General features: G+C 46.3%; 1 protein-coding gene across 1 annotated transcript in view; it reads right to left on the bottom strand.

The window, feature by feature from the left end:
* The window catches only part of LOC139395350 (LIM domain only protein 3-like), a 32128-nt gene extending 31702 nt beyond the window's left edge, over positions 1–426 (bottom strand). Inside the window, exons 1-2 of the mRNA XM_071142918.1 lie at positions 407–426; positions 18–86 (exon numbers count right to left, since the gene is read on the bottom strand). Of these exons, the coding sequence (XP_070999019.1) occupies positions 18–86; positions 407–426 (89 nt within the window). The remainder of the gene's footprint in view (positions 1–17; positions 87–406) is intronic.
* Positions 427–16152: the final 15726 nt, after the last annotated feature.

Genomic DNA, 16152 nt, shown 5'->3' with positions numbered 1-16152 from the left:
CTCAGGAGAGAACAGACCTCCTGTAGACATCTAGCATGATAGAGATGGATAGAGACCCAGGTGGAGAACAGATCTCCTGTAGACACCTAGCATGATAGAGATAGATAGAGACCCAGGAGAGAACAGACCTCCTGTAGACACCTAGCGCAATAGAGATAGATAGAGACCCAGGTGGAGAACAGACCTCCTGTAGACACCTAGCATGATAGAGATAGATAGAGACCCAGGTGGAGAACAGACCTCCTGTAGACACCTAGCATGATAGAGATAGATAGAGACTCAGGAGAGGACAGACCTCCTGTAGACACCTAGCATGATAGAGATAGATAGAGACCCAGGTGGAGAACAGACCTCCTGTAGACACCTAGCATGATATATATAGATAGAGACCCAGGAGAGAACATACCTCCTGTAGACACCTAGCATGATAGAGATAGATAGAGACCCAGGTGGAAAACAGACCTCCTGTAGACACCTAGCATGATAGATATAGATAGAGACCCAGGAGAGAATCACTAGCAGGAAAACTATCGGCTCATGAAATCATAGAAAACAATAATCTATTGGATAGAACAACAAACTTCTTCAGGCACTTCTAGTTCCGGCGTGCTTGTTCACATGATCAAACCACATGTCTCTCTGGTCTGTCGGTAAGAGATCCTGATAACTACATGTCTCTCTGGTCTGTCGGTAAGAGATCCTGATAACTACATGTCTCTCTGGTCTGTCGGTAAGAGATCCTGATAACTACATGTCTCTCTGGTCTGTAGGTAAGAGATCCTGATAACTACATGTCTCTCTGGTCTGTAGGTAAGATATCCTGATAACTACATGTCTCTCTGGTCTGTAGGTAAGAGATCCTGATAACTACATGTCTCTCTGGTCTGTCGGTAAGAGATCCTGATAACTACATGTCTCTCTGGTCTGTCGGTAAGAGATCCTGATAACTACATGTCTCTCTGGTCTATAGGTAAGAGATTCTGATAACTACATGTCTCTCTGGTCTGTCGGTAAGTGATCCTGATAACTACATGTCTCTCTGGTCTGTAGGTAAGAGATCCTGATAACTACATGTCTCTCTCTCTGGTTTGTCGGTAAGAGATCCTGATAACTACATGTCTCTCTGGTCTGTAGGTAAGAGATCCTGATAACAACATGTCTCTCTGGTCTGTCGGTAAGAGATCCTGATAACTACATGTCTCTCTGGTCTGTAGGTAAGAAATCCTGATAACTACATGTCTCTCTGGTCTGTCGGTAAGAGATCCTGATAACTACATGTCTCTCTGGTCTGTCGGTAAGAGATCCTGATAACTACATGTCTCTCTGGTCTGTTGGTAAGAGATCCTGATAACTACATGTCTCTCCGGTCTGTCGGTAAGAGATCCTGATAACTACATGTCTCTCTGGTCTGTAGGTAAGAGGTCCTGATAACTACATGTCTCTCTGGTCTGTCGGTAAGAGATCCTGATAGCTACATGTCTCTCTGGTCTGTAGGTAAGAGATCCTGATAACTACATGTCTCTCTGGTCTGTCGGTAAGAGATCCTGATAACTACACGTCTCTCTGGTCTGTAGGTAAGAGATCCTGATAACTACATGTCTCTCTGGTCTGTCGGTAAGAGATCCTGATAACTACATGTCTCTCTGGTCTGTCGGTAAGAGATCCTGATAACTACATGCCTCTCTGGTCTGTAGGTAAGAGATCCTGATAACTACATGGCTCTCTGGTCTGTCGGTAAGAGATCCTGATAACTACATGTCTCTCTCTGGTCTGTAGGTAAGAGATCCTGATAACTACATGTCTCTCTGGTCTGTAGGTAAGAGATCCTGATAACTACATATCTCTCTGGTCTGTAGGTAAGAGATCCTGATAACTACATGTCTCTCTGGTCTGTCGGTAAGAGATCCTGATAACTACATGTCTCTCTCTGGTCTGTAGGTAAGAGATCCTGATAACTACATGTCTCTCTGGTCTGTCGGTAAGAGATCCTGATAACTACATGTCTCTCTGGTCTGTAGGTAAGAGATCCTGATAACTACATGTCTCTCTGGTCTGTCGGTAAGAGATCCTGATAACTACATGTCTCTCTGGTCTGTAGGTAAGAGATCCTGATAACTACATGTCTCTCTGGTCTGTCGGTAAGAGATGCTGATAACTACATGTCTCTCTGGTCTGTCAGTAAGAGATCCTGATAACTACATGTCTCTCTGGTCTGTCGGTAAGAGATCCTGATAACTACATGTCTCTCTGGTCTGTAGGTAAGAGATCCTGATAACTACATGTCTCTCTGGTCTGTCGGTAAGAGATCCTGATAACTACATGTCTTTCTGGTCTATCGGTAAGAGATCCTGATAACTACATGTCTCTCTGTTCTGTAGGTAAGAGATCCTGATAACTACATGTCTCTCTGGTCTGTAGGTAAGAGATCCTGATAACTACATGTCTCTCTGGTCTGTCGGTAAGAGATCCTGATAACTACATGTCTCTCTGGTCTGTCTGTAAGAGATCCTGATAACTACATGTCTCTCTGGTCTGTCGGTAAGAGATCCTGATAACTACATGTCTCTCTGGTCTGTCGGTAAGAGATTCTGATAACTACATGTCTCTCTGGTCTGTCGGTAAGAGATCCTGATAACTAAATGTCTCTCTGGTCTGTCGATAAGAGATCCTGATAACTACATGTCTCTCTGGTCTGTAGGTAAGAGATCCTGATAACTACATGTCTCTCTGGTCTGTAGGTAAGAGATCCTGATAACTACATGTCTCTCTGGTCTGTCAGTAAGAGATCCTGATAACTACATGTCTCTCTGGTCTGTCGGTAAGAGATCCTGATAACTACAGGTCTCTCTGGTCTCTCGGTAAGAGATCCTGATCTAATGAATGATCTGGGAACAGCAGGGTTAGTTTTTAACCTTTAAATAGTCCCAAATGGCACCCTAATGCACTATAGGCTCTGGACAAATGTAGTGTACCACATAGGGAATAGGGAACCATTGCAAAAGCACACTCTGTTATCTACAGAAAATAAAACACAGCTAGATTGTTGTCCCAGTGAATAGCTACAGAATGACAGGTCTAGCATCAACACAGTTCTACAGAATGACACAGGTCTAGCATCAACACAGCCCTACAGAATGTCACAGGTCTACCATCAACACAGCCCTACAGAATGACACAGGTCTAGCATCAACACAGCCCTACAGAATGACAGGTCTATCATCTACACAGCCCTACAGAATGACACAGGTCTAGCATCAACATAGCCCTACAGAATGACAGGTCTACCATCAACACAGCCCTACAGAATGACACAGGTCTACCATCAACACAGCCCTACAGAATGTCACAGGTCTACCATCAACACAGCCCTACAGAATGGCAGGTCTACCATCAACACAGCCCTACAGAATGCCAGGTCTACCATCAACACAGCCCTACAGAATGACACAGGTCTAGCATCAACACAGCCCTACAGAATGACAGGTCTATCATCAACACAGCCCTACAGAATGTCAGGTATAGCATCAACACAGCCCTACCGAATGTCAGGTCTAGCATAAACACAGCCCTACAGAATGACCGGTACAGGGGGGGTATAAAGACATGACATTGGACCGGTACAGGGGGGGTATAGAGACATGACATTGGACCGGTACAGGGGAGGTATAAAGACATGACATTGGACCGGTACAGGGGGGGTATAGAGACATGACATTGGACCGGTACAGGGGGGGTATAGAGACATGACATTGGACCGGTACAGGGGAGGTATAAAGACATGGCATTGGACCGGTACAGGGGAGGTATAAAGACATGACATTGGACCGGTACAGGGGGGGTATAGAGACATGACATTGGACCGGTACAGGGGAGGTATAAAGACATGACATTGGACCGGTACAGGGGAGGTATAAAGACATGACATTGGACCGGTACAGGGGGGGTATAGAGACATGACATTGGACCGGTACAGGGGAGGTATAAAGACATGACATTGGACCGGTACAGGGAGGGTATAGAGACATGACATTGGACCAAACATTTGATTTGAAGTGTTCTTAATGTTTTGTCCATTCGGTGCAGATTAAAGTGGTAATTTATTCCAAAAAAATAAAATCCATTGAAATCAAGTAAAGATGTGTGCTTTAGGAGGTAAAAAGATATATCTCAGTATAAACGAATATCACTTCACCATTTTTTTTGGTGTGGTATACCTGGAAACATTTTGAGCAATGCATGAACTCAAGGCTGATAAATGATGGAAGGTATTGGTGTATAAAAGCAATGTTTTAAAGCCTTCAGTCTGTCGGGTGGAATCAAAACAGTGTTCTGTTTCTCACCTCCCCGCTGTGTGTCTGGGATCTTCTCTCCTCTCGGTTTAAGGCGGCCGTGGGCAGACATATTGGAAAAGGACTGTCACACTGTTTTGTTTTGAGAAAATTACAGACAGAGCCCTTTGGCAATCATACAGTGTGTGTGTGTGAGTGTGTGTGTGTGTGTGTGTGTGTATGAGAGAGAGTGTGTGTGTGACAGAGAGAGTCTTCAACTAAAGAGTCATCAACTAGAGAGTCATCAACTAGAGAGTCATCAACTAGAGAGTCATCAACTAGAGAGTCATCAACTAGAGAGTCATCACCTAAAGAGTCATTAACTAAAGAGTCATCAACTAGAGAGTCATCAGCTAAAGAGTCATCAACTAGAGAGTCATCAGCTAAAGAGTCATCAACTAGAGAGTCATCAACTAGAGAGTCATCAACTAGAGAGTCATCAACTAGAGAGTCATCAACTAGAGAGTCATCACCTAAAGAGTCATTAACTAAAGAGTCATCAACTAGAGAGTCATCAGCTAAAGAGTCATCAACTAGAGAGTCATCAGCTAAAGAGTCATCAACTAGAGAGTCATCAACTAGAGAGTCTTCAACTAAAGAGTCTTCAACTAAAGAGTCATCAACTAGAGAGTCATCAACTAGAGAGTCATCAACTAGAGAGTCTTCAACTAGAGAGTCTTCAACTAAAGAGTCTTCAACTAAAGAGTCATCAACTAGAGATTCTTCAACTAAAGAGTCTTCAACTAGAGAGTCTTCAACTAAAGAGTCTTCAACTAAAGAGTCATCAACTAGAGAGTCATCAACTAAAGAGTCTTCAACTAAAGAGTCATCAACTAGAGAGTCTTCAACTAAAGAGTCTTCAACTAAAGAGTCATCAACTAGAGAGTCTTCAACTAAAGAGTCTTCAACTAAAGAGTCTTCAACTAAAGAGTCATCAGCTAAAGAGTCATCAACTAAAGAGTCTTCCAAAAAGTTTCAAATCAGCTCCATTCAGTCCATAGAGCTGAAGAGACACACTACAGTCTGACAGGTGAAGAGACACACTACAGTCTGACAGGTGAAGAGACACACTACAGTCTGACAGTCCGTAGGGCTGAAGAGACACACTACAGTCTGACAGGTGAAGAGACACACTACAGTCTGACAGTCCATAGAGCTGAAGAGACACACTACAGTCTGACAGTCCGTAGGGCTGAAGAGACACACTACAGTCTGACAGGTGAAGAGATACACTACAGTCTGACAGGTGAAGAGACACACTACAGTCTGAAAGGTGAAGAGACACACTACAGTCTGACAGGTGAAGAGACACACTACAGTCTGACAGGTGAAGAGACACACTACAGTCTGACAGTCCGTAGAGCTGAAGAGACACACTACAGTCTGACAGTCCGTAGGGCTGAAGAGACACACTACAGTCTGACAGTCCATAGAGCTGAAGAGACACACTACAGTCTGACAGTCCGTAGGGCTGAAGAGACACACTACAGTCTGACAGGTGAAGAGATACACTACAGTCTGACAGGTGAAGAGACACACTACAGTCTGACAGGTGAAGAGACACACTACAGTCTGACAGGTGAAGAGACACACTACAGTCTGACAGGTGAAGAGACACACTACAGTCTGACAGGTGAAGAGACACACTACAGTCTGACAGGTGAAGAGACACACTACAGTCTGACAGGTGAAGAGACACACTACAGTCTGACAGTCCGTAGAGCTGAAGAGACACACTACAGTCTGACAGTCCGTAGGGCTGAAGAGACAAACTACAGTCTGACAGGTGAAGAGACACACTACAGTCTGACAGGTGAAGAGACACACTACAGTCTGACAGGTGAAGAGACACACTACAGTCTGACAGGTGAAGAGACACACTACAGTCTGACAGGTGAAGAGACAGACTACAGTCTGACAGTCCATAGAGCTGAAGAGACACACTACAGTCGGACAGTCATGTTTAAAGGCAATGTTCCCACGTTAGAGGAGACTGTAATCACGGTCAATGTTCCCACGTTAGAGGAGACTGTAATCACGGTCAACGTTCCCACGTTAGAGGAGACTGTAATCACGGTCAACGTTCCCACGTCAGAGGAGACTGTAATCACGGTCAATGTTCCCACGTTAGAGGAGACTGTAATCACGGTCAACGTTCCCACGTTAGAGGAGACTGTAATCACGGTTAACGTTCCCACGTTAGAGGAGACTGTAATCGTGGTCAACGTTTCCACGTCAGAGGAGACTGTAATCACGGTCAACGTTCCCACGTTAGAGGAGACTGTAATCACGGTCAACGTTCCCACGTTAGAGGAGACTGTAATCACGGTCAACGTTCCCACGTTAGAGGAGACTGTAATCACGGTCAACGTTCCTACGTCAGAGGAGACTGTAATCACGGTCAACGTTCCCACGTCAGAGGAGACTGTAATCACGGCCAACGTTCCCACGTTAGAGGAGACTGTAATCACGGTCAACGTTCCCACGTTAGAGGAGACTGTAATCACAGTCAACGTTCCCACGTTAGAGGAGACTGTAATCACGGTCAACGTTCCCACGTCAGAGGAGACTGTAATCACGGTCAACGTTCCCACGTCAGAGGAGACTGTAATCACGGTCAATGTTCCCACGTTAGAGGAGACTGTAATCACGGTCAACGTTCCCACGTTAGAGGAGACTGTAATCACAATGTTCCCACGTTAGAGGAGACTGTAATCACGGTCAACGTTCCCACGTTAGAGGAGACTGTAATCACAATGTTCCCACGCCAGAGGAGACTGTAATCACGGTCAATGTTCCCACGTTAGAGGAGACTGTAATCACGGTCAACGTTCCCACGTTAGAGGAGACTGTAATCACGAGTTCCCACTGTAATCACGGTCAACGTTCCCACGTTAGAGGAGACTGTGTTCCCACGTTATCACGGTTAACGTTCCCACGTTAGAGGAGACTGTAATCACGGTCAACGTTCCCACGTTAGAGGAGACTGTAATCACAATGTTCCCACGTTAGAGGAGACTGTAATCACGGTCAACGTTCCCACGTTAGAGGAGACTGTAATCACGGTCAACGTTCCTACGTCAGAGGAGACTGTAATCACGGTCAATGTTCCCACGTTAGAGGAGACTGTAATCACGGTCAACGTTCCCACGTTAGAGGAGACTGTAATCACAATGTTCCCACGTTAGAGGAGACTGTAATCACGGTCAATGTTCCCACGTTAGAGGAGACTGTAATCACGGTCAACGTTCCCACGTTAGAGGAGACTGTAATCACAATGTTCCCACGTTAGAGGAGACTGTAATCACGGTCAACGTTCCCACGTTAGAGGAGACTGTAATCACAATGTTCCCACGTCAGAGGAGACTGTAATCACGGTCAATGTTCCCACGTTAGAGGAGACTGTAACCACGGTCAACGTTCCCACGTTAGAGGAGACTGTAATCACGGTTAACGTTCCCACGTTAGAGGAGACTGTAATCACGGTCAACGTTCCCACGTTAGAGGAGACTGTAATCACAATGTTCCCACGTTAGAGGAGACTGTAAACACGGTCAACGTTCCCACGTTAGAGGAGACTGTAATCACGGTCAACGTTCCCACGTCAGAGGAGACTGTAATCACGGTCAACGTTCCCACGTTAGAGGAGACTGTAATCACGGTCAACGTTCCCACGTTAGAGGAGACTGTAATCACGGTCAACGTTCCTACGTCAGAGGAGACTGTAATCACGGTCAATGTTCCCACGTTAGAGGAGACTGTAATCACGGTCAACGTTCCCACGTTAGAGGAGACTGTAATCACAATGTTCCCACGTTAGAGGAGACTGTAATCACGGTCAACGTTCCCACGTTAGAGGAGACTGTAATCACAATGTTCCCACGTTAGAGGAGACTGTAATCACGGTTAACGTTCTCACGTTAGAGGAGACTGTAATCACGGTCAACGTTCCCACGTTAGAGGAGACTGTAATCACGGTCAACGTTCCCACGTTAGAGGAGACTGTAATCACGGTCAACGTTCCCACGTCAGAGGAGACTGTAATCACGGTCAACGTTCCCACGTCAGAGGAGACTGTAATCACGGCCAACGTTCCCGCGTTAGAGGAGACTGTAATCACGGTCAACGTTCCCACGTCAGAGGAGACTGTAATCACGGTCAACGTTCCCACGTTAGAGGAGACTGTAATAACAATGTTCCCACGTTAGAGGAGACTGTAATCACGGTCAACGTTCCCACGTTAGAGGAGACTGTAATCACAATGTTCCCACGTTAGAGGAGACTGTAATCACGGTCAACGTTCCCACGTTAGAGGAGACTGTAATCACAATGTTCCCACGTCAGAGGAGACTGTAATCACGGTCAATGTTCCCACGTTAGAGGAGACTGTAACCACGGTCAACGTTCCCACGTTAGAGGAGACTGTAATCACGGTTAACGTTCCCACGTTAGAGGAGACTGTAATCACGGTCAACGTTCCCACGTTAGAGGAGACTGTAATCACAATGTTCCCACGTTAGAGGAGACTGTAAACACGGTCAACGTTCCCACGTTAGAGGAGACTGTAATCACGGTCAACGTTCCCACGTCAGAGGAGACTGTAATCACGGTCAACGTTCCCACGTTAGAGGAGACTGTAATCACGGTCAACGTTCCCACGTTAGAGGAGACTGTAATCACGGTCAACGTTCCTACGTCAGAGGAGACTGTAATCACGGTCAATGTTCCCACGTTAGAGGAGACTGTAATCACGGTCAACGTTCCCACGTTAGAGGAGACTGTAATCACAATGTTCCCACGTTAGAGGAGACTGTAATCACGGTCAACGTTCCCACGTTAGAGGAGACTGTAATCACAATGTTCCCACGTTAGAGGAGACTGTAATCACGGTTAACGTTCTCACGTTAGAGGAGACTGTAATCACGGTCAACGTTCCCACGTTAGAGGAGACTGTAATCACGGTCAACGTTCCCACGTTAGAGGAGACTGTAATCACGGTCAACGTTCCCACGTCAGAGGAGACTGTAATCACGGTCAACGTTCCCACGTCAGAGGAGACTGTAATCACGGCCAACGTTCCCACGTTAGAGGAGACTGTAATCACGGTCAACGTTCCCACGTCAGAGGAGACTGTAATCACGGTCAACGTTCCCACGTTAGAGGAGACTGTAATCACGGTCAACGTTCCCACGTTAGAGGAGACTGTAATCACGGTCAACGTTCCCACGTTAGAGGAGACTGTAATCACGGTCAACGTTCCCACGTTAGAGGAGACTGTAATCACGGTCAACGTTCCCACGTTAGAGGAGACTGTATCACAATGTTCCCACGTTAGAGGAGACTGTAATCACAATGTTCCCACGTTAGAGGAGACTGTAATCACAATGTTCCCACGTTAGAGGAGACTGTAATCCCGGTTAACGCGGGAATGTTTCGGCTCCATCAGAAATTACCTTTAAATTGAAATTGCGATAAAACGAAGCCCTTTAAAGAAAGTGCAGTGCAACACTTTGGGTCCAGAGACGAAGTCAAAAGAAGTGCACTACATCGGAACAGGGTTGCGTTTGGGATTCACCCTGGGTTTTACTTCGGGGTGCACTGGGCTAAAGCTCCAAGCCAGGGTTGCGTTTGGGATTCACCCTGGGTTCTACTTTGGGGTCCACTGGGCTAAAGCTCCAAGCCTTGTGGAATAATTTAATTGGTGTCTGTTTATCTGTCGTCAAATAGGAGCCATTCAGCCGTGCTACCGTGCTATAGCACACACACACACACACACACACACACACACACACACACAGTACCGTAGCATACAGCGAGTACATAGCAGAGCAGTCAAATCCCTTTGTCTGACACAAGGTATTGCTACCTCTCTTTTCCACAGCAGAGCATTAGTCTACACACAGTCAATGCGAGGGAAACAGCGCCCCCTCTGTCTCAGTAGTTGTACAACATGTATCTGATGCTGTCTGACACAAGGTATGCTACCTCTCTTTTCCACAGCAGAGCATTAGTATACACACAGTCAGTGTGAGGGAAACAGCGCCCCCTCTGTCTCAGTAGGTGTACACCACGTATCTGATGCTGTCTGACACAAGGTATTGCTACCGCTCTTTTCCACAGCAGAGCATTAGTATACAGACAGTCAGTGAGAGGGAAACAGCGCCCCCTCTGTCTCAGTAGGTGTACACCATGTATCTGATGCTGTCTGACACAAGGTATTGCTACCTCTCTTTTCCACAGCAGAGCATTAGTATACACACAGTCGGTGCGAGGGAAACAGCGCCCCCTCTGTCTCAGTAGGTGTACAACATGTATCTGATGCTGTCTGACACAAGGTATTGTTACCTCTCTTTTCCACAGCAGAGCATTAGTATACACACAGTCAGTGTGAGGGAAACAGCGCCCCCTCTGTCTCAGTAGGTGTACAACATGTATCTGATGCTGTCTGACACAAGGTATTGTTACCTCTCTTTTCCACAGCAGAGCATTAGTCTACACACAGTCGGTGCGAGGGAAACAGCGCCCCCTCTGTCTCAGTAGGTGTACAACATGTATCTGATGCTGTCTGACACAAGGTATTGTTACCTCTCTTTTCCACAGCAGAGCATTAGTATACACACAGTCGGTGCGAGGGAAACAGCGCCCCCTCTGTCTCAGTAGGTGTACACCACGTATCTGATGCTGTCTGGAACAAAAGAGTATGTAACATGTTGCCACCGTAGCGTTTGATTGATCGATGCCAGGAAGCATTTGGCTTCCCTTGATATAATTATTTAAATAAAATAGTTAGCCAATCAGTGTTTAGCTGAGCTCAACTGTGGGTTGTCCAAGTGCAGCAAAATACCCCCCCCCAAGGGAAGCCAGTTTGGATTTGGCTTCACACTAATCAAATCACATCCTGTTTAGCGAAACGTTCTCATTGTCAGAAAAAAAACGAGTCTGTTTCTGGTTTGCTTGTGTCGATGTCCTGCTGTAGCTAGCTTGTGTCGATGTCCTGCTGTAGCTAGCTTGTGTCGATGTCCTGCTGTAGCTAGCTTGTGTCGATGTCCTGCTGTAGCTAGCTTGTGTCGATGTCCTGCTGTAGCTAGCTTGTGTCGATGTCCTGCTGTAGCTAGCTTGTGTCGATGTCCTGCTGTAGCTAGCTTGTGTTGATGTCCTGCTGTAGTTCACTTGTGTTGATGTCCTGCTGTAGTTCACTTGTGTTGATGTCCTGCTGTAGTTCTCTTGTGTTGATGTCCTGCTGTAGTTCACTTGTGTTGATGTCCTGCTGTAGTTCACTTGTGTTGATGTCCTGCTGTAGTTCTCTTGTGTTGATGTCCTGCTGTAGTTCACTTGTGTTGATGTCCTGCTGTAGTTCTCTTGTGTTGATGTCCTGCTGTAGTTCTCTTGTGTTGATGTCCTGCTGTAGTTCTCTTGTGTTGATGTCCTGCAGTAGTTCTCTTGTGTTGATGTCCTGCTGTAGTTCTCTTGTGTTGATGTCCTGCTGTAGTTCTCTTGTGTTGATGTCCTGCTGTAGTTCTCTTGTGTTGATGTCCTGCTGTAGTTCTCTTGTGTTGATGTCCTGCTGTAGTTCTCTTGTGTTGATGTCCTGCTGTAGTTCTCTTGTGTTGATGTCCTGCTGTAGTTCACTTGTGTTGATGTCCTGCTGTAGCTAGCTTGTGTTGATGTCCTGCAGTAGCTAGCTTGTGTTGATGTCCTGCAGTAGCTAGCTTGTGTTGATGTCCTACAGTAGTTATCTTGTGTCGATGTCCTGCTGTAGCTAGCTTGTGTTGATGTCCTGCAGTAGTTCACTTGTGTTGATGTCCTGCTGTAGTTTGCTTGTGTCGATGTCCTGCAGTAGTTTGCTTGTGTTGATGTCCTGCAGTAGTTCACTTGTGTTGATGTCCTGCTGTAGTTATCTTGTGTCGATGTCCTGCTGTAGCTAGCTTGTGTCGATGTCCTGCAGTAGTTCTCTTGCTAAATCGTCCCTTTCCTAGGCCATGGACGGAGGAGACTTGTGGTTTTGACTGAATTTCGACGGCGATCCAACCATAAATTCATATAGAGTGCCACTGGTCTGAGACGATTGAAGTTTACTATGTAGTCTAGTAGGCTGACGTTAGCTAGCTCGCTAACTTAGCTGGTTCATTGTTGCCGTTGTCTTTTCGTTGTCACGGGCCTCATTGTAAATCACGGTGGTGAACTAACGGGTTTCAGAGCAAACAACACAATTATTACCACGTAGGTGGTTATAATATGGCTTTTTAACTGGCTTGGCTTCCCCAGTGATTTTACCCACACACCTCTACTAGGGGGGGGGGGGGGCTTTGGTTTTTACACACACACACACACACACACACACACACACACACACACACACACACACACACACACACACACACACCCAGTGCAGGGGCCTTAAAGTGTCTGAGTGAGATGGTGTGGGAGCACGTGCCTTTGAATTCATTAGGTGGCGAGGGAGGGATCCCACCACGCTGTTTCATTCGCCTCCTCCCCGGAGAGCCATTAGCTTCCCTGGCATCAAGCTGCTGGAGCGCACGGAGGCGAGTGGCAGGTATGCTCTATCCATCTTCCTCTCCTCTCCTCCCCCTTTCCCTCCCTTCTTCTCCTCCCCGCAGGGCGAGGCTGAGGTACGGCGAGACGGAAACACAGAGTGGTGAATTCTGGGAGGTTTGCAGTGAAAGAAGATGGAGGCGTGTTGGAGGCATGATGGAGGCGTGTTGGAGGCATGATGGAGGCGTGTTGGAGGCGTGTTAGAGGCATGATGGAGGCATGTTTGAGGCTTGTTGGAGGCATGATGGAGGCATGATGGAGGCGTGTTGGAGGCTTGTTGGAGGGGTGTTGGAGGCCGTGTTGGAGGCGTGTTGGATGCTGTGTTGGTGGTGTGATGGAGGCCATGTTGGAGGCTTGTTGGAGGCATGTTGGAGGCTTGTTGCAGGCATGTTGGAGGCTTGTTGGAGGCATGATGGAGGCGTGTTGGAGGCATGATGGAGGCATGATGGAGGCATGTTGGAGGCATGAATAAGGCATGATGGAGGCATGATGGAGGTGTGTTGGAGGCTTGTTGGAGGCACGATGGAGGCGTGATGGAGGCATGATGGAGGCATGTTGGAGGCATGTTGGAGGCTTGTTGGAGGCACGATGGAGGCATGATGGAGGCGTGTTGGAGGCATGATGGAGGCATGTTGGAGGCTTGTTGGAGGCATGATGGAGGCATGTTGGAGGCTTGTTGAAGGCATGATGGAGGCATGATGGAGGCATGATGGAGGCGTGTTGGAGGCATGATGGAGGCATGATGGAGGCATGATGGAGGCATGTTGGAGGCTTGTTGGAGGCTTGTTGGAGGCATGATGGAGGCATGATGGAGGCGTGTTGGAGGCGTGTTGGAGGCATGATGGAGGCGTGTTGGAGGCATGATGGAGGTAACTATAAAGACTATTTGGTTTGGGACTGGATGTAAAGTGGTAACAGAAAGTAAGTGAACCCTTTGAAATTACCTGGATTTCTGCATAAATTGGTCATAAAATTTGATAGTCGCAACAATAGACAAACATAGTGTGCTTCAACTAATAACACACAAATCATTGTATTTGTCTTGTCTATATTGAATACATCATTTAAACATTCAAAGTGCAGGTTGGAAAAAGTATGTGAACCCCCCCTAGGCTAATGACCTCTCCAAAATATAATTGGAGTCAGGAGTCAGCTAACCTGGAGTCCAATCATTGAGACGAGATTGGAGATGTTGGTTAGAACTACCTTGCTCTATAAAAAAACACTCACAAAATGTGAGTTTGTTATTCACAAGAAGCATTGCCTGATGTGAATCATGCCTTGAACAAAATGGATCTCAGAAGAGCAAAGATTAAGAATGGTTGACTTGATAAAGCTGGAAAGGGTTATAAAAGTATCTCTAAAAGCCTTGATGTTCATCACATTGCCTATAAATGGAGAAAGTTCAGCACTGTTGCTACTCTCCCTAGGAGTGGCCGTCCTGCAAAGATGACTGCAAGAGGACAGAACAGAATGCTCAATGAGGTTAAGAAGAATCCTAGAGTTAAAAACTTACAGAAATCCAGCTAAAGACTGACAGAAATCTCTGGAACATGCTAACATCTCTGTTGAAGGGTCTACGATATGTAAAACACTAAACAAGACTGGTGTTCATGGGAGGACACCACGGAAGAAGCCACTGCTGTCCAAAAAAAAACATTTCTGCACGTCTGAAGTTTGCAAATGTGCACCTGGATGTTCCACAGCGCTTCTGGCAAAATATTCTGTGGACAGATGAAACTACAGTTGAGTTGTTTGGAAGGAAAAGAAGGCACAGCACACCAACATCAAAACCTCATCCCAACTGTAAAGTATGGTCATCATGGTTTGGGGGGGGGGGGCTCTAGACCATCCTATCAGCCAATTAGGGCTGTGTATGTAAATATCATCAAATGTGTTTTCTAAAGCCCACACGATCAGACAGAGCAATTCATGAGTCAAAGGAGGTTTCAGGGGAAATCAAATCAGTAACAGAGTGATTTATTAGACATAAAGAGATTATTTAAAAATGTAATTAAAACGGCTGCGTGTGGGCTCTTCTGTAAACATGTCTGGGAAATTTTTTATGTGTTTCTCCTCGTAGGACTTTAAAGAAATGAGTCGTGAATTATTGGGTATTTTTTAGCATGTGTCCCTTTGGGGAGGTTTTGCCAACGCCTCTAAATGTTCATATTATCTTCATATTAAACATCACCTCCAGCACCAACCCAACATCAACATGTGTTGAAATGGCACGTTTCTATGTTTTGTAGTAGAGTAATTGAGGAAGATTTAGTGTTTTCAATGGCAACTCCTAATTGGTGAAAAATCACGACACCGATGACGTCATCAACCAATTAGTAGGCAATGCCAACTCCTAATTGGTGAAAAATCACGACACCGATGACGTCATCAGCCAATTAGTAGGCAATGCCAACTCCTAATTGGTGGAAATCACACACCGATGACATCATCAACCAATTAGTAGGCAAAGAATATGCTTGAAAGGATGCACATAACTCTGCAATGTTGGGTTGTATTGGAGAGAGTCTCAGTTTGAAATCATTTTCCACACAGTCTGTGCCTGTATTTAGTTTTCATGCTAGTGAGGGCCGAGAATCCACTCTCACAATAGGTACGTGGTTGCAAAGGGCATCCGTGTCTTAACAGCGCGATTTGCCAAGGCAGGATACTCTGAGCGCAGCCCTATCCAGACATCTGTGAATCACATTTTTATATTTGGCGTACACCCGACGACATACACCACACGGCATCAAGGACAACAAATGAACCCTGAACTCTGAACTCATGAACTCTGTTCCAAAAACAGAGTTAAGAGCAGAGGGATGAAACCAGAACGTTTAAACCAAATATAGAACGATAAAACCACCAACATCAGAGCCATTTGAAATTCTGACACTGCCTCCCTCTTCCTCCTCTCCTCTCCTCTCCTCTTCCTCCTCTCCTCTTCCTCCTCTCCTCTCCTCTTCCTCCTCTCCTCTTCCTCCTCTCCTCTCCTCTCCCTCCTCTCCTCTTCCTCCTCTCCTCTCCCTCCTCCTCCATCCCCTCTATCCATCACCACCCCCGGTTTCAATTGCTCTGGCCTCAGCGGGCATTCGTCAGCTGGTGAATTAGAATGTGTTTCCTCACAACCCATTGATCAGGGGCCTATTACCAGGCTGATGACAGTTAATTACCCACTACATTAACCAGACAGACCGTCGAGCGGTGAGGAGCGGCTCCCCATGCCATCAGTCAACATGATGAATGGAGAGAGTTCAGTAATGCACGG

This window comes from Oncorhynchus clarkii, unplaced genomic scaffold, assembly GCF_045791955.1.
Source record: "Oncorhynchus clarkii lewisi isolate Uvic-CL-2024 unplaced genomic scaffold, UVic_Ocla_1.0 unplaced_contig_6193_pilon_pilon, whole genome shotgun sequence".
Classification (NCBI taxonomy): Eukaryota; Metazoa; Chordata; class Actinopteri; order Salmoniformes; family Salmonidae; genus Oncorhynchus; species Oncorhynchus clarkii.
The sequence above is the reverse complement of the archived record's forward strand: the minus strand, read 5'-3'. Positions and strand labels throughout refer to the sequence as shown.